The sequence below is a fragment of the Ruditapes philippinarum genome, unplaced genomic scaffold (genome assembly GCF_026571515.1).
Source record: "Ruditapes philippinarum isolate M1 unplaced genomic scaffold, ASM2657151v2 ctg3471_1_1_1_1, whole genome shotgun sequence".
Lineage (NCBI taxonomy): Eukaryota > Metazoa > Mollusca > Bivalvia > Venerida > Veneridae > Ruditapes > Ruditapes philippinarum.
In genome coordinates this window covers 27,972-48,254 of record NW_026865624.1, presented here as the reverse complement: position 1 = coordinate 48,254, position 20,283 = coordinate 27,972, and the positions used below count along the sequence as shown (strand labels likewise).

The 20,283-nt window shown below is 30.1% G+C and overlaps 2 protein-coding genes across 2 annotated transcripts in view; both read left to right on the top strand.

Annotated features, from left to right (window-relative positions):
• LOC132729785 (uncharacterized) overlaps window positions 1-14,449 on the top strand; it is a 32,122-nt gene extending 17,673 nt beyond the window's left edge. The window contains exons 4-14 of the mRNA XM_060715604.1: window positions 691-795; window positions 2,195-2,293; window positions 3,151-3,195; window positions 7,329-7,433; window positions 9,234-9,322; window positions 10,546-10,633; window positions 10,987-10,993; window positions 11,263-11,458; window positions 11,902-12,018; window positions 13,037-13,124; window positions 14,304-14,449. Of these exons, the coding sequence (XP_060571587.1) occupies window positions 691-795; window positions 2,195-2,293; window positions 3,151-3,195; window positions 7,329-7,433; window positions 9,234-9,322; window positions 10,546-10,633; window positions 10,987-10,993; window positions 11,263-11,458; window positions 11,902-12,018; window positions 13,037-13,124; window positions 14,304-14,449 (1,085 nt within the window). The remainder of the gene's footprint in view (window positions 1-690; window positions 796-2,194; window positions 2,294-3,150; window positions 3,196-7,328; window positions 7,434-9,233; window positions 9,323-10,545; window positions 10,634-10,986; window positions 10,994-11,262; window positions 11,459-11,901; window positions 12,019-13,036; window positions 13,125-14,303) is intronic.
• A 675-nt stretch (window positions 14,450-15,124) lies between these two features.
• On the top strand, window positions 15,125-19,822 carry LOC132729784 (collectin-10-like). Its single transcript, XM_060715603.1, has 4 exons — window positions 15,125-15,232; window positions 18,634-18,712; window positions 19,044-19,271; window positions 19,761-19,822. Exons 1-4 carry the CDS (start codon window positions 15,125-15,127, stop codon window positions 19,769-19,771), a joined length of 426 nt encoding a protein of 141 aa, XP_060571586.1. The 3' UTR covers window positions 19,772-19,822.
• The last annotated feature ends 461 nt before the right edge of the window (window positions 19,823-20,283 follow it).

Genomic DNA, 20,283 nt, shown 5'->3' with positions numbered 1-20,283 from the left:
GTAACTCATTTGTTTATAGTTTTATATCATAAATATGATGCTCAAATAACGATTTATCAGTATTGTAAGTTCCAAAAAGCATTTTTGGTAAGACATTACGAATTTACATTTCATGTAAATTAGAAATTTATTTTTTGATAAAGTCTAAACCCAATTTTTCATTATAAAATGAATGCATATACTTTAATGATTACTTATAATGGAAAAGCTTTTGCAGTACATACTCAAAATATTCTTAGATGTTTGGAGAATAATTATGTACATACATAAAATAATTACACTTATGTTGTTACACGTACATCCTTAATGACAACATGCAGAGTCACTGGAAACTGTTAATAAGCGATGTATTTACAGTAAATTTAGCTGGGAAATCCTATCAATTTAACCAAATCAACGAATGGACGGACCGTGGCGATTACAAGACTGTACAATATTTTTCATTCGTAAAATAGGTACAGACAAAAGTAAACTATGTAGATAAATTCATCAAACGACGGTGGATAGAATGGCAAAACTTCAAAACATTAAAACATTAATTCGATAAAAAAAGAAAGGGGAAGAAGTAGGAAACAAAAAACTAAAAGTGTAAAAAGTATAAATTTTATATGTGTATATAACGAATGACAAAGTAATATATGAATATACCTTACTTGTTTTAGAGTAAGTGAGATTCTTTTTTTCTGTTAGGTCCGTGCAATCCAAACCCGTGCCAAAATGGCGGTACATGCACGGTTGATGGTACAGATTACACGTGCAACTGTACAAGACATTTTGTAGGAAGAGATTGTGAAAGTAAGTAGTTTGTATCATTGAGCAAAAACTTTTTTTTTTAATAAAATTGTATGTTTTGGATACTTTATGCCCAAATTAAAATAAACGACAACAACAACAAAAATAACAAAAACTCAAAATCAAATCCTAAACTTAACAAAGTTAACAAGGTTCTTCTGTAACATACAAAAAAAAAAAGAAACTGGAAAAATGCTGATCCCTCGGAAGCATTATTAAACAATAAAATAACATGAAAATTTCAGGGGCCAGACCTTGTTTGTTTTGGAAACATGAGGGAGTAATGGTGAAAAAATGCAAAATCCTTTATGTCTCTAGCAACACAATGAGCAGTACTCAATTTTTAAAGCGGTACTCAATTTTTAGAGCGGTACTGAGTTTTTTAAAGCGGTACTCAAATTTAGTATTAATTTATAACTTATTCTCAGGTAAACTTGGAGGATGAGTATTGTCAGTCTATAGCACTATGAATGACATTTCTTAATATGTTATTTCAACTTGATAACTTCTGATAATAATGATAATAATCTTTGATAATGTTTAAACATTTTTTTTCTAATATGGATTATCGAAATGACCTTTTGTTAAAATGTTCTAATAATACATATGAGGGTAACACATCAATATGTGAAAGGTATAGGTAAGACATTATATGGCGAGTAGTCCGATTTCGGACTTGTAGTAAGCCTCAGCAATTATATATTTTGTTATTTCTCAAAACCCTTTTTGTCCTGTATCAGCTTTGATTTCGAAATATTTCTCTTTGGTCATGAAGCAAAACTATCCTTTCCTTCTTTTATATATTGATCTCACGGATAGTTATAGTGATTTGGTGTAATGTATGGCAGTCAAAGTATAAAGCCATTTACATTTGGCTACTTTTAGGACAACTAATGTCACATTTAGCGTGACTTTCTTCAGCATCATAAGCATCAAATATGTTCTTAATACACTACATGGATAAAACTAAATGTTCCCTTTACTAACATGTACATTTATATTTTACCAATAGTCTATCATATATTCTACCAATAGACTACTAGTATCATATATTTTACCAATAGTCTATCATGTATTCTACCAATAGTCTATCATATATTAGTCTTATCACATATTCTACCAATAATCTATCATATATTCTTCCAATAGTCTATCATATATTCTTCCAATAGTCTATCATATATTTTACCAATAGTCTATCATATATTTTACCAATAGTCTATCATGTGTTTTACCAATAGTCTATCATGTGTTTTACCAATAGTCTATGATGTATTTTACCAATAGTCTATCATGTATTTTACCAAAAGTGTATCATACAGTTTAACAATAGTCTATCATATATTTTACCAATAGTCTATCAAATAATTTACGAATAGTTTATCATATATTTTACCAATAGTCTATCAAATATTTTGCTTAAATGGCGGTTCATGCACGGTTGATGGTAAAGATTACACATGGAATTGTACAAGTCAGTTCGGAGGAATAAATTGTGAAAGTAAGTAATTTGTATCATTGAGCAAAAATTTGTTTTATAAAATTGTATGTTTTTGATACTTTATGCCAAAATGAAAATAAACGACAACAACAACTACAAAAATAACAAAAACATAAAATCAAATCGTAAACCAAACAAAGTAAACAAGGTTCTTCTGTAGCATACAAAAAAAAGACTGATCCCTCGGAAGCATTATTAAACAATAAAGTAACATGAAAATTACAGGGGCCATAACTTGTTTGTTTTTGGGAACATGAGGGAGTAATGATGAAAAAAAGCAAAATCCTTTATGTCCTCTAGCAACACAATGAGGAGTGATCAATTTTTAAAGCGGTACTCAAATCTAATTTTAGAGCGATACTCAGTTTTTTAAAGCGGTACTCAAATTTAGTATTAATTTATAACTTGTTCCAAGGTAAACTAGGAGGATGAGAACTGACAGTCTATTACACTATGAATGACATTTCTCAATATGTTATTTCAACTTGATAATTCCTGATAATAATGATAAAAAGTCAAATGTTTGTGTTACGAGTGTAATACTACGAATACAATTTATTCTATCTTAACTTTAAACAAAATAGATAAAAAGAGGATTTTAAAGACCGCCAACACATTGCAGTATTGAAATGCTGAAGTATCTGTTGACCTGAGTTGATTTTTTCCATGGATGGCAGTAGCTCATTCAAATAACTGTGCATTGCATTGAGACCTCGTCTTATGTAAATTATAACTTGGTACACAGCCTGCTTCAAAATGTTACAATAACAGCTTATATTTTAATATTTCAATTCAAATTAAATTTTGTTTATCTAAAAATAAGATTATTTAACTATTGTTTAAGTATTTTATTCAAGCTGAAGGTTTAAAGAGCACAGATGGTCGTCACAAACGTGAGACGGGTAAGTTTACTTACTATCTATTTAAACTTGATATTCTTGTTTTATTTCTGTGTTGTTAAAGATCCTGTAACTCATTTTTTTAAAGACGGTACACGTCATTCTTGTGGTATACTAGTATATGTTTCAGACCAATTAATCTCGAAACGAAAATTTGAATTAGAGTACTATTTACAAGAATCACTTTGGATTAAATTAAGAAATAAGCACACTAAGCAACTTATTTGTACTGTTTATAGACAACCAAATGCCCCCGTCGAATTTTGGAATAAAATGAATATTTGCTTAGAAAAAGCCCTTGAACAATGAAGCCGAATAATTTAAGTTTAGGATGTAAATGAAGATCAGTTGAACCTTAATAATCACAAGTTTAAAGATGTTTTAATATTAAACGACCTTAAGAATATAATTAGAGAACCGACTCGAGTAAATGCAAACTCCTCAACATTAATTGACACAATAGCAATCAGTAATATTATGCATGTTTACGATTCTGGAATAATTCCCACACCGCGCGATATCAGTGACCATTTTGGAACCAACCTGTTTACCAAATATATAAAAGAATCATGTAAAACATATAAAAGACTTGTATGGAATTATAATAGAGGAAATTTTCAGGAACTTAATAATCTCATACAAAATAATGATTGGTCATTTCTTAATTTAAACTCAGTACATGAAGCCACCGAATCGTTTTTTTTTCTAGTATTCTTAGATTAGCCGATAATTGCATTCCAACACGAATTGTAACTATTAGACCTAAGGACAAACCGTGGTATGACTCAGTAATTCGTAGAACTCCCAGACAACGTGATTACTCAAAGAAAAAAGCAGTGAGAACTAATTCGATTTTTGATTGGAACACTTTCAAACATTTAAGAAACAAAGTTAATAATTTTAAAAAAAACATGCTAAAGAACAATTTTTTTTAATAATCTTGAGTATTCGTTGGAGGAGGCAAGTGTAAATGATCCAAAACTTTATTGGAAAACAGTTAAGTTATTAATTAAAGAAAATTCAAATGCATTTAATTCAATACCAACCTTATTAGTAGATGAAAATGGTAATGAACAACACTATAAAACTGATGCCGAAAACGAAAATTGCTTAAACGAATATTTCATTTTAGTGTCGCATATTGATACAACTTCCACTCAACTTCCGGTATTTGTTCAAAAATCAAACAACAATATTGAAAATTTTACAATTACTTAAAAAATTACCCAAACAAAGCGGTTGGGCCGGATGATATAAGTAATAAAATTTTAAAAGAAACAAAACTAACTATTTGTAAGCCATTATGTGTTTTATTTAATAGATCTTTTCGAGAAGGTGTTTATCCTAATACATGTATATGGAAATTTGCAAAAGTTATGCCCCTTTTTTAAAAAAGGAAATAGAAATACTCCTTCTAATTATCGCCCAATATCATTAATTAGTTGTGTAGGTAAAGTGATGGAGCGAGTAATCTTCAAACATATTTACAACCATCTACATTCAAATAATTTGATATATCCCTTACAGTCAGGTTTTCTCCCCGGACATTCAACTGTTTATCAACTAATAGACATTTATCATCAAATTTGAGAATCTGATGACAAAAAGCTATCAACCTGTATTATCTTTTGTGATATACAGGGTATGGCATCAATGTCTGCTTTTTAAACTAAAACAATATGGTATTAAAGACCAGCTTCTCAGTTGGGTTACTGATTATCTCTCTGAAAGGAAACAATCAGTCTTTATAGGCTCTGAACTATCTTCAATCCTTAACATATCTGCAGGCGTCCCTCAAGGCTCAGCCCTTGGGCCTCTATTGTTTTTGATTTACGTCAATGATATTGCTGAAAACTTACTCTCTATTACTTTTCTTTTTGCAGACGACAGCTCTTTAGCTGTTTCTTCAAACAATACCGACTTCATCGAAACAACTTTAAATCGTGACCTGAATATCATTAATGAATGGTCTTAATCAATGGCTTGTGAGTTTCAATCCCAATAAAACTGAAGTTATGTTTTTCACTTCAAACACAAATCCTAAGCCAATGTTATTCTTTAATAACAATCGTCTTGACTTTGTTGATCATCATAAACAGTTAGGCTTGACAATTTCTCATGATCTCAAATGGCATGAACATATCGAAAAAATAATGTAATCAGCGTCAAAAGTTTTGAGTACAATGCGTGCATTAAAATTCAAACTTAAACGATCCATTCTGAATAAAATATAGATCTCTTACATGCGTCCGATTTTGGAATACGCCTCAGTAGTGTGGGAAGGTTGTACATTAAAAGAAAAGCAGTCACTTGAACAATTGAAATACGAAGCCGCGTGCGTCGTTACTGGGTTAACTAGGTCTGTATCAATAAATTCGTTGATTTTTTATTAAAGAAGTCGGCTGGGTATCTCTTTCAGACAGACGTAAAATTCAAAAGTAAGTCACTTTTACAAAGCAAAAAATGGCCTTGTCCCTTATTATCTTGAAGATCTCTTCCCAAGTACTGTTACTATCCACTTCAAAATAATAACAATTATGCAACTTTAGCTCGTCGTACTGAAACGTATAATAGATCCTTCTTACCTTCTGCAACTGAACTTTGGATTTCACTTGAAACTAGTATTCGTAATACGGAATCACTAAACATATTTAAAACTAGATTGAAATAAATGTTCAAAGCCCCTATTGTACTTAAACATTTTTTGATAGGTGATAGATTATTATCAGTTTTACAAACAATTGCAGTGACCTAAATGGTGACCTAGTCAGAAATCATCTTAGTGAAAATCCCACATGTCATTGTGGAAATGCAGTTGAGAATGCTGAGCATTTCTTCTTTAAGTGCCCGAGTTATCTTACGCAAAGTTATATTTACTGCTGTCCATACATTTATTAAAAATACAAATCGATTCACTTATACCTATACATTAAACCTTTATTTTAATCAGTTATACGTGTACTTAGCATATTATATAAGTAGCAATTACAAAAATCCTGTACCCAATATAAAGTATATGTATAATAACAGCCTTAACGATACCCGTGACATTTATGGGGATGGGTGGGGGCGGGGGCGGGTAGGTGATAGTGAATCCTTGGATTATCCATATTTATAAATTTATAAATTACACGAACGTTGATTTCTATCTGTTCGATTACTTTATTTATGTTGTTAAAAATCGTTTCATCAGCAATTATATATGATATACACTATGTTTTTGTTGTATGCCATTAAGTATTGAATATAGTTCTTTCGTTTCATTATCTACCGGGGAGGGCCGACCGCTAATGTTGTAAGAACTTGGGCCAAACCTGTTTGCTTTTGCTGTTTAGAATACATATGAAATTTGTATCTGTATTGTATATACATGAATATAGCAATAGAATATGATTAAACTAAAAAAAACTCATTTTTTTATAGTTTTATATCATAAATATGATGCTAAAATAATTTATCAATATTGTAAGTTCCAAAAGGCATTTTTTGTAAGATTTTACGAATTTACATTTCATGTCAATTAGAAATTTATTTTTTGATAAAGTCTAAACCAATTTTTTACAATATGAAATGACTGCACATATTTTAATGATTACTTAAAATATAATGGAGAAGCATTTGCAGTACATACTCAAAATATTCTTGGATGTTTGGAAATTGTTTTAGAAGAATAATTATGTACATATAAAAAAATTCACTTAAATGTTGTTACATGTATATCCTTCATAACAACATGCAGGATCTTTAATAACAATGATGATAAACAAAACCTTTTTACTGGAAACTGTTAATAGGCGCTGTATTTACAGTAAATTCAGCTGGGAAATCCTACCAATTTAACTAAATCTACGAATGGACTGTGGGGATTATAAGACTGTACAATATTTTCATTCGTAAAATAGTACAGACAAAAGTAAAGTATGTAGATAAATTCATCAAACGACGGTGGATAGAATGGCAAAACTTTAAAACATTAAAACATTAATTCTATAAAAAAAGAAAGGGGAAGAAGAAGGAAACAAAAAACTAAGAGTGTAAAAAGTATAAATTTTATATGTGTATATAACGAATGACAAAGTAATATATGAATATACCTTACTTGTTTTAGAGAAAGTGAAATTCTTTTTTTCTATTAGGTCCGTGCGATCCAAACCCGTGCCAGAATGGCGGTACATGCACGGTTGATGGTACAGATTACACGTGCAACTGTACAAGTCAGTTCAGAGGAAGAGATTGTGAAAGTAGGTTATTTGTATTATTGAGCAAAAAAAAACTTTTTTTTATAAAATTGTATTTTGTTAATGATACTTTATGCCAAAATTAAAATGAACGACAACAACAACAACAAAAAGAACAAAAAATAAATCAAATCCTAAACCAAACAAAGTTAACAAGGTTCTTATGTAGCATACCAAAAAAAAAACTGGAAAAAGGCTGATCCCTCGGAAGCATTATAAAACAAATTATAAAACAATAAAATATTTTTATAACATGTAAATTACAGGGGCCAGACCTTGTTTGTTTTGGGAACATGAGGGAGTAATGATGAAAAAAAGCAAAATCCTTTATGTCCTCTAGCAACACAATGAGCAGTACTCAATTTTTAAAGCGGTACTCAAATCTAATTTTAGAGCGGTACTCAATTTGTAAAGCGGTACTTTAATTTTTAGTATTAATTCATTATTTTTGAGATAACTAGGAGGATGAGTACGTGCAGTCTATTGCACTATGAACGCCATTTCTCAATATGTTATTTCAACTAGATAATTTCTGATAATAATTATAATAATTTTTGATAATGTTTAATCAATTTTTCTAATATGGAACATCGAATTGACCTTTTGTTAAAATGTTCTAATAATACATTTAAAATGTTCTAATAATACATACGAGGGTAACACATCCATATGTGAAAGGTATAGGTAAGACATTATATGGCGAGTTTTCCGATTTCGGACTTGTAGTAAGCCTCAGCAATTATATATATATATTTTTTTTTATTTCTCGAAACCATTTCTTTTGTTGTTTTCGAGATACTTCTCTTTGGTCATAAATCAAAACTATCCTTTCTTTCTTTTATACATCGATCGCACGGATAGTTATAGTGATTTGGTGTAATGTATGGCAGTCAAAGTATAAAGCCGTTTACATTTGTCTACTTTTATGACAAATATTGTCACATTTAGCGTGACTTTCTTCAGCATCATAAGCATCAAATATGTTCTAAATACACAACATGTATTAAACTAGATAGTCTGTCCTATACTTAATAAATAGACTATCATATAATTTATCAATAATCTTTCATATATTTTACCAATAAACTATCATATATTTTACCAATTGACTATCAAATATTTAACTATAGTCTATCATATATTTTACCAATAGTCTATAATATATTTTACCAAGAGACTATCATATATTTCACCAACTGACTATCAAAAATTTAACTATAGTCTATCATATATTTTACCAATTGTCTATAATATATTTTACCAAGAGACTATCATATATTTTACCAATTGACTATCAAAAATTTAACTATAGTCTATCATATATTTTACCAATAGTCTATAATATATTTTACCAATAGACTATCATATATTTTACCAATTGACTATCATGAATATAACTATAGTCTTTAATATATTTAAACAATAGTCTATTATATTTTACCAGTAGTCTTTCATATTTTTTATCAATAGTCGGTCATCAATTACCAATTTTCTATCATATATTTTACCAATATTCTATCATATTTATATTTTACCAATTGAGTATCATAAATTTAACTATAGTCTGTCATATATTTTACCAATAGACTATTAAGACATTAACCATAGTATATCATATATTTTACCAATAGTCTATCATATATTTTACCAATACTTATCATATATTATACCAATATACTATCATTTATTTTACCAATAGTCTATCATATATATTACCTACACACTAAAAGTATTGAAATAAATTATTCCGAAGATTTAAATTCAGATCATATTTAAACTGCATTTTGTATAATTTGTTTGCAGGTACAGGACAATGTAGTACAGGATGGCATATTTATGGTGACAAATGCTTCATATTCAGCTCCAGCACAAAAACCTGGGAAGCAGCTAATGTAAGACTTATATGCATGTTACTATGAAATTAGGTAATGCGACAAAAGACTAGCATCTATGAATTGGAACTCATCTTGTTTTTTTATATATAAATAGAGGACAATAAATTATGTCGGTTTTACACGAATTTTATTGAATGAAATCAAATAGTACGAACCTCTAGCGAGCATAACATTTTTAACGCTCTAGCTTATACACACTTATACATGTATTTACACAGCCGTGCAACTATTTACGAACAAAACTACTATCAGCGTCAATCTAGTCCGAGATCAAAGTATTTACAATTGCAGCAATGAAGCTGTATGAGTTTAATACAAGTATAATGTTTATCATATACACAACATAAAAACTACCAAAATGATTTTCATTAAAGGACTCCACAAAGGTCCAAAAGCTGAAAACATGAAATTTGATTTCTTACATAGCACAACTGAAGCACTTAAAACAGATAGGTATGCAAAAGATAATTAAGAATTATACTAAAAAATACTTTGAAAATCGTATTTTTGTGACGTTTTGAGACTGATTTGAGCGAAAAGCGTTGCAAAGCTTTTGTATTTTAGGTCATTTTTCGCAATTAAAGAAATTGTTAGGAACAACTGAGAGATCTAATACTAGTAATTTGTTTTTTTTGCAAATATGTTTTTTGGTTTACACCTACATCAAACGGAGCATAAATCTCGAAAAGTTATTTTTTGTCCCGTCATGTCAAACACCTCAGTGGAGTACCTTTAGGGCTCTGGCTGATGCTTTAATTAGTATCACACTTACATATACATCGTGCAATACCGTTTTCACGGAGTCGGAAAAATGGTACTGGTATATAATAAAAAATTCTTATACATAAACAAAACTACATAACTTGAACCTTATTCAATATAGATTATCAGCATACCGTTTTTTTTGTTATTGCAACACTTCTTTGATATTATAAAGCTTTGTTGCAGGTTGCTAGTGGTATGAAATCCGTATACAAAGGCATTTCATATTAATTATATCCAATAATATTGATTAGCTACTTATCTCTTTGTTGCTATAATATATTCGTTACTATAGGACATTTTGATACGACAACACTCATTTCCTTTGCTGCCGTTCAGCCACGATTCAAGCTGCTTCGTACCAACACAAAATACAAATCTTTTTTTTTTCGGCCGGGACTTAAACGTGCATATTGATATGTCATTTAATTTTAAATATGGCATCTTTTATTATACAGACTTCATGTGTGAATGATTACAGTGGATATCTGGCAGAAATCTACAGAGCAAATGAAAATAACTTTCTTGAATATACTGGGAAAAAGAGTAAGTATATTGATCCGGCTACAAAACAAACAAGACCTCAAACATTTTGCTTCACTTATCTGAAAAAATTATTGACAGAGTTGACACGTAAACCAAGTAAATAAGTATTTTATACCTGAGATGAATTCATCTCCTCTTTTGAAATTACTTCAATCTTAATACTAAACAAGTATTCTAAGTTTGAAGGTAAATACCTTTTATACTTGTAAGAAATCAATCACCTTTAACAAATTGCTTAACGACTGCATAAAAATAAGCCATAAAAGGTGCATAGCAAAATGTTATTTTTGAATAATCTACACTTGTGTTATGGCTTCATATTTTAATAATAAGAAAGAATACTAAATTTGCAGGGAATAGGTATTCAATTTTACGAGAAAATTGATTTTATTAAAAATACGTAAACCACCATCAAAGCCGACCCAAGTTCAGGGTCTTCCCGATTATAGCTTTCTTCGAAAAGTGGAGCTTATAAGCAGGACGACAAAGTCATGAATATCGTAGAATTCAGGTGATAATATCAATTATTTTATTTAACATTTATAGTCTAGATGAAATAAAACAAAAAAAAAACATATCAATATTAATATTATCTCATAGGTGTATGTTTGCATTTCTTTTCTTTTAAGTTTCAACATTAACGACAGGTGTTTGGTTTGGACTGAAGTGGCACAATGGCGAGGACACATTCTACTGGGTAACATCCGGCACTTTATATACCGGGTACCGGATTTTCAAATGTTGACTGCTACAAGTTTGACCAAAGTGACGGGTTATGGAGTCAACTTGACTGCTCTACGAGTTCTAACTACATTTGTGAAAAAGGTATGTTTACAACCCGTCACTGGTTTTGCATTGCAAAAACTACTCCAAGTGTATTCTACATAAGTCTCCCAACAGCGCACACACACCACTTTTAAAATAATTGTATTTCTTCCATGAAGCTGATTCATTGAATCAATTTCTTGTAAAATTGTTCAAGACAACATGTATTGCAAAATCACAAAAATCCAAAAATCTTACAATTAAAATGTTATATAAATCAACTGAGGTACTTAAAACGGAAAAGATAATAAAGAAATATACTCAAAACTAAAATGAAATTTATTATTATTGAAAGCGGTTTCAATGCTTTTCATTTTAGTCCGCTTCGCATGATAAAAATTTGGCACATAATATATTGATATAGACCCACATCAAATGGTACAAAAATCTTGAACAAAGTTTGGAAAATAAAAGAAGGGAGATTTTATTTTTTCATATTTTAGAAGCGGCAAACGACCCATGTTTCCCCAATCCTTGCCAAAATGAAGGTACATGCATTGTTAATGGAGCTGATTATACATGTAATTGCCAATCTGGTTTCGAAGGGAAAAGTTGTGAGGGTAAGTTATAATCTGTTGAATACATTACAAGCATGTAATAATCTTGTTTCAGGTATAATGTGATTTAATTGATCTGCCAATTATGAAAATATTACGGCAATCATTTAAATATCCGATTCCACTGGAGAATTTATATTGAATATATAATTTATGTTTCAAAATGTCACATTTGCTCTAGGTATACAGTCATCACATCCGCAATTACATAGTTGGTTAAGTGAATGCCTAAAATGTGAGAGGTCTGAGGTTCAAGTACTACTGTTAATGTTGCTTTTACTTTCTTTATTTTTTGCAATATATTTAATCACCGTAACATGTTTATATAATGAAACAATACCTTACGTTTATTAAAGAGGTACTGGATACTTTAATTAGTGTAACAAGTACTATTATATATAAACTATTCAACAATAAGAAAAAACTTATTCAAAAATGCAAATGTACATATAAATTGCGCGTGTATGACGTTTATGCTAATGTTTATAGCATTATTTGTTTGTGAACAGTTTGTAGCCAAACGAGATACATTTAAGTTAATATTGCCGCAAAGTTCCAATGTATATCTTCTCATATGATCGAATTTTTATAAGTAGCACATCTTTTCAAAACTAGATATCATTTTAAAGGTCGTACAGTTTAAGAAACACCAGTTATTATTTTTTACTTTATCATCAGGCTATGTCAGGCAGGTTGGTCTCACTATGGAAGAAAATGCTACAAATTTAGTTCAAAGACTAAAACTTGGGATGCGGCTAAGGTATGACTATACGTTACATGCTATATTCTGTTAAATTCATCTTTGGTTATCTGTATGTAATTTACAGATTTTTTGTCCAATTTCAGAATCCTATGTAACCATTTGCCTTTTGTTGTTAACATTCACTGTGTTAAACATGATTAATAGCTTTGTCTTTATTCAAATGTTGCTTTATAAAAAATATTTTAACATAACATATAATTTGTATCACACATTTGACCACATTCCATGCATATCCACCTATTCATTGATGGTTTGCAGCTTGCATGTGTAGCAGACGAGAGTGCTTATGTAGCAGAAATAATCAATGCCGAGGAGAATTCACTTCTGCAGACGACCGGTAGCGCAAGTAAGTGTCCGTCTAAAATTTATTTAAACCTAAAATATTTTATAATGTTTGTAACAGTATTTCTTTTTCATTAATCTAAAGCGAAATCTAACTACTTAATATAATTTCCTGATCTTATTTTGAAGGAATTTGTAATATTTTGAATGGAGAACGAAAAGCTATAAACATATTATCTCAACGGTAATTAGAAATGTTTCATCGTACGTATAGATTTCACGCTAGCTCAAACAAAATAAAATTAAAGTGTCGGGAATGGAACCCAATCAAATAGATATGGGAGGAAGTCAAGGACTAACATTAAGCGATTATGTATATATATCCCAAGACAATAATGATATTAATATTAATTTCTTATATCAGCAAGCGTTTAATTTTGAAGTTTGGTAACAGTTTAAATGCCTTAAAGATAATCACATTTGTATGAGACACGTCTTTACATATATCATTTACAAACTTACATATATATAATCTAACAGCACATTTGTATGAGACACGTCTTAACATATATCATTTACAAACTTACATTATATATCGTCTCACAGCACATTTGTATGAGAAACATCCTAACATGTATCATTTACAAACTTGCATTATATATAATCTAACAGCACATTTGTATGATAACCATTCTAACATATATCATTTACAAACTTGCATTATATATAATCTAACAGCACATTTGTATGATAACCATTCAAACATATATCATTTACAAACTTAAATTATATATAATCTAACAGCACATTTGTATGATAACCATTCTAACATATATCATTTACAAACTTGCATTATATATAATCTAACAGCACATTTGTATGATAACCATTCTAACATATATCATTTACAAACTTACATTATATATAATCTAACAGCACATTTGTATGATAACCATTCTAACATATATCATTTACAAACTTACATTATATATAATCTAACAGCACATTTGTATGATAACCATTCTAACATATATCATTTACAAACTTGCATTATATATAATCTAACAGCACATTTGTATGATAACCATTCTAACATATATCATTTACAAACTTACATTATATATAATCTAACAGCACATTTGTATGATAACCATTCTAACATATATCATTTACAAACTTACATTATACATGTATATCATCTAACAGCAGTATGTTCACTTTCTTGCATTTCTTTTCTTTTAAGTTATAACATTAACAACGGGTGTTTGGTTTGGACTGAAGTGGCACAATGGCGAGGACACATTCTACTGGGTAACATCCGGCACTCTATACAACTACAGAAACTGGCTAGGGGGTTGGGCAACCGGATTTTCAAATGTTTACTGCTAAACGTTTGACCAAAGTAACGGGTTATGGAGTCAACTTGACTGCTCTACGAGTTCTAACTACATTTGTGAGAAAGGTCTGTACACACAATATAATTGCTGATAAATATATTAATTATCATGGGAACTGGTACACACAATATGATTGAAGATATATATATATATATATTAATTATCATGGAAACTGATGGATGAGACTTTAAAAAATACAAAATAATCAAGATTGAACAATTGATAACAGTGACCGGTCACAAGTCCTTTTCGAGGTTATCGCATACAACTGATGGTCAATGACAATGTAAACCTTAGCTACAACTGTTATGCATATAATTCATCATATACTTGTTACAATGACATGATTTTCGATCGATACGGAATTATGACCATCTCAAGCATTCATTTGAATTATTGTTAGAATGATCTCTTTTTCATGTTGCAAATATAATAAAGTAGATCATAGACTGCGATGAAAATTCAGACGACACTTTTTTTGGAAACGAATGAAAACTGAAAGTATGAATGAGTGTAGTTGTATCACGTAATTACAGAACTTCCACTGTATCTTGTCAAATGTTTTCGATCACGAAATGAGAAAAAAAGGAAATGTGCAAGATAATCTTATTCATTTTATGTAAACATAATAAAGTGGCGTATCTTTTTCTTTTATAAGCCGCCACGGATGATCCCTGCACAAAAAGCCCTTGCAAGAACGGAGGTACGTGTACAAGTCAATCTGGCAGTTATACATGTACCTGTACAAGCAAATTTGCAGGAACTTATTGTGAGCGTAAGTATTATTATAAGGAATATAGCATTTTATTATCTGATTGACGGACATTGAAGAAATGTTCGGTTACAAATAATACACCATGTTTTGAATGGTTTTTGGATGTAAATTATAAATCAATTTCGAAAATTGATTTGCTACACAATACATAGTCAGACAGATAGAAGAAGACAGAAAGGATGCGGTGCACCTTTGAGTGACTTCTTTGAACTAAAGCTGCCTTTTATTGTACATATCACATATGTATATTTATATCGATATTCTCATGTTATGGATAATCTTTCATTCAGTTTAACTTTGCCTGGTGTGGGCATTTTTATACTTTGTGGTTGCTAAAAATTTTCTCCCGCTGTTATAGCGGAAAACGTCACAAATGTTAGATACATTTAATATGAATTGATATTTTTTCAAGAATTTCATCATGCGGGAAAACAGCAACGGATCGTCATTTAGTGTCATGGAATCGTGTAATTATCTTCAAAAATTGCAAACATTAAAAAATACAATGCTAGTTTTTAATAATCATGTACAAATCTCTGGATACATTTTATGAAAAAACTGATACAAAAGGGCAAATAATTATTAAACATCAATCTTTTAAGATTCTCCTCGTTGTAGAATCATGTCCTAGTGGTTGGAACTTGTCAAGTGGTCGTTGTTATGTATTCAAAAATAAGGAGACAGTGAACTGGTCTACTGCAAGGGTAACAAATAAATCATAATTATAATACTGCACGTTTGTAACGTCGCTTTTCATTGGATTAATTGTGACGTTTATATGGTTTTATATACACGGCTGTTGTCGATTCATGAAGAAATCTACTTTTTTCTCTAAAAAAATGATGTTTGCTGTATTTTAAATTCGTTATAAAGATTGTTGACAGGTTATAAGTCCGTATATAAACGGCTGTTTGCAATATATTTTTTTACAAACAGCCGTTTTTATATAGGGCCATATAACCTGTCAACAATCTTTATAACTAATAATATAGCAATGTTTATTACTTATGAACTACGATATCACGCAGATGTATTAGCTACTGTCTAGATTCTCAAATGATTAATAGCGTCTATACCATATATCAGCTTACGTCCATACTAATATATGTTTGTATTAATGGCGATGAACATGTATTTGTTTTTGCCAATACACTATTTGACTTTACTTTGACTTGATTAATGCATTTAGACAGTGCGTTTAAGTACTACCCGGACAGGCTGGTAGAATTCAAATAGATTATTAAAATATCGTTATATGATGAATGGCATCTTAATTTTATATCACGTCAGTACGTTACAATATGTTTTAAATTCCATTTAATATAAATGCCACATTGTCAATACCATTATCTCTCTTTCTGCATAATATCTTCAACCCTAATATGCCGCTCAAAAAGCTGAAATTTCCCGACAGCTTTCTATGTTTTATGTCAAGTTATAGTTTCCAAAATGTTACTCATTGGCAACTGGCTTGTACCATTTTTTGCTTTGTTGTTTTAACAATAAGTGCATTTATAATGATTTAGTATTTAGTATGGAAATCAAATAATATTTTTCATTTCCATATTACTTGCTACTTATTTATCTTTACATTCGGCGCGTCTATCATCAGGTGATAAGCATCTAACATGCTCTAAAAATCATTATTTAAGTGTTATATAAAACTCATGTTTACTCTTTCTAAATTTTCTTTTGAGGCAAATAATGGGCCTTTAAGGCCTGTAAACATATTAATGATAATATGAGAGGAGTCATTATCTTGATGCGTCAGAAACACTGAAACTTTAGAGAAGTCACATGTTTGATTTCATAGACAATGATTTTACATGCCATTCTATTGACATGGCTAAAAGAAAAATTCCTTGAATTCTAAGAAAAGGTAGGAAATATAAAATAATTTTAACTGAATAAAAATGATTTAAAAGTTGATAATAGAGGGCTCATAATGAACATTAATTCATCGCGATGATTTTATGTAAGATCAACCACACAAGATATCTTCACGGGGAGGAGCTGCGCAACCCAAATACTTAAAGTCTTGGCAAGAGTTAGAAAAGAATAAACATCAACAAAGTATGCTTTGTGGGTACAATATACTATTTTATTATATACTTATGAAGGAAGATTTAAAATTTGTGAACATACGTATTTTCATTTTCTGTATTTTCACTGAAAAATTTTTTTTTTTTTACTGAAGTGAAAACACATTTTCCACATTTTCACTGATGTCTTGCCTGACTGCTTTCTTCTAAATTCAGCCAACACCACAAATTAATGAGGAAATCTTTCAAATTGTTATGTCAAAAAAAGAAGCAAAATGTATAAAAAAGAAAATTCATGTTTTGTTTATAAATGTGTGATTTATTTTCTTGTCGGTATGAACAGATTTTCATCTTGTGGTATAAAATTATCATATTTAACTCATGATTATCGCAACTCATGAAGCATTTACTTTTATACCACTCGATAGAAAATAAATCCTGTATTTATAGGAAAAAATTGAATATCACTCATACATCCACTTTCTATAAATATATGCATTCAGAATATATAGCGGAAAGTGTTCAGGCAAACTACTAAAGATCATTTAGATCGGTAATAAAAAACCACCTCTATATTATAGCGAACTTTATATCAAAATTCTCAACAGCATTTTTAATTGTAAATGAACAATAACACTTCTGTTTATAACGACACTTCGATTTATTGCGAAATTCTGAAAGCATTTAGAAGAACCCCTCTATTTTTTGCGAAATTTATAGCAACATTTTAAAAAGGCATTTAGATCGTAATGACCAAGAACATACATTAAAGAAAATGTAAGAATAAAGCAAAAACAACTAAACGTATTATTTGTATAAGTGGCACAATAAAGTAGCCATTAGTTATTACAATCTTTTCACATTGATTTATGCCATTGCTACCCCCACCCCATGTATTTGGAACATGGACGTTTCTTATTCATTATTTATTGTGCTTACGATATAATTGAATATCTATTGATATTTGATAACAAAAATATTTTGTTTAACTTTTGTTTGATCAGTATTTCAAATTACCCTTCAAAATTTAATGTTACCATGACTTGTGCACATATCATGCTTCAAATAAATAAGGTAGAAATCCAAAGTTTACATATGACTGGAACAATATACATTGTTCGCTACACACTCTTCTCTTAACTACATCATTGACAGTTAAGAGTATGTTGACATGAACATTAATATCTGTAATGACGTCAAAAAGCAAGCATTTGTTTATAGTTTACGTGTGAAGTCCCTGTTATATCACATTCTATATGATTATAGGTTGTAACACTCTGGAAACAATATTGCTTTATATAACATGATACTAACCTTAAAATTTATTGATGACAATTTATTTAACTATTTATTTTCAAGAGTAAATGCGCCCAAGACGGTGGAACTCTTGCGCAAGCCGACAGCGAAGCTGTTAACAACTATCTTGACACATTGAGAGGTGAGGCAATAACTCAGAATTATTAAAAAAAATATGACTATATATCTGCAAAGCTCAAGTACGAACGATTTTATTTCAAAAGTTGTTGACAAAGGACTTCTAGCATGTAAGTAAATAAGAGTAGCTAAATATATATATATTACTTTACGATGATTTTATGATATGCTAGATACTGTGATAAACTATTTGAATGAATTGTTTTAAATACTATCTTTTCATATGTTTGGTTATTAATAAGCAATTCAATAAGTTTATATATTCCGTCACATTAGTTTCAACTACTACAAATGTATAGCAGCAGGTGTATTTCTTCCTTATAAACCCTTTTAAGGAAATGGTGACACAGCTTGGATTGGATTGAATGATCTTGAAACTGAAAATACATTCAAATGGGACGGATCGCAACAACCTGTCAGTTTTACAAATTGGAACACAAATGAACCAAATAATGGCGCAGGAACTGGAGAGGAAGATTGTGTTGAAATGTCAGCCACTAAGAAATGGAATGACTACTACTGTGCTAGTCTAAACTTCTATTTCTGTCAACGTTCTTCTACAAGTAAGTATTTTTTAAAATACATTTACAAAGAAATCATAAAGGCTATAGCTAGTGTAATTTGAATCAATCTCAAATGCTGAGGTAAGGACAAGTTATGAAGCGGTTGTATGTTTAATGTTGCATTAATTGGCACAAAAAAGATAAACTAACACACTCTACCGATGTAAAATAGAGAGAAATTTAGAATCCATATAGAACGCATAAAACGAGAAAATTGAAAATGTTGATTGAGCCTGTTCATGGACAGTAATAACATTTGCAAGTTTCGGTCCACACCCCCTGCATTTGGCAAATTAAATAAATAAATAAATATGTGTTCATATGACAGTTATCATGGAACCTTCAATGTTACACGTCAATACTATTCCATGAAAATAGGCGTATGATCCGCAATTAAAAGAATGCGTCTGCCTTATAAACATATTAACTATGCTAATGAATGACACAACTTTTGTATGACCTTTAAACATTGTTGTATGTTATTTTCAGTTGCGCCCTAATGAGATCATATGGATGAGAAAAAGGACAGTGATACACACTATCAAAGCCGGAAAAAACATGAATAGATATGATCAACATTGCAAAGCTACGTAATTATATTAGTCAAGCATATTACGTGTTTGTTTTGTCCATTTAATTTACCATATTAACTGAGTGTCGTACAGACGTTACCGATGATGAAATATGCTTTCCATGCTCTAGTTTATGTTCGCAGTTTTAGTTTAATTTAATTGCTCTATTGCAAACAAATGAAGAAAGATGAAATAAATATATAGACTTGTTTGTATTGGAACGATGAAATGAAAAGGATTAAAAATGAGCGAAACCATTAATGGACCAAAACCTGCAGGCAATTATAATGAACGGAGATTCGCAAAATTTCTCTTGATTTGATGACGAGACTTTTCAAACTTTAAAGTCATAAAACGACAGTGAGCAAAGCTCCAATAAATAAAGAATAACTTTCAAGAGTATATTGACGTGAAAGTCTAGCCGTCTTAGCTTAAAATTG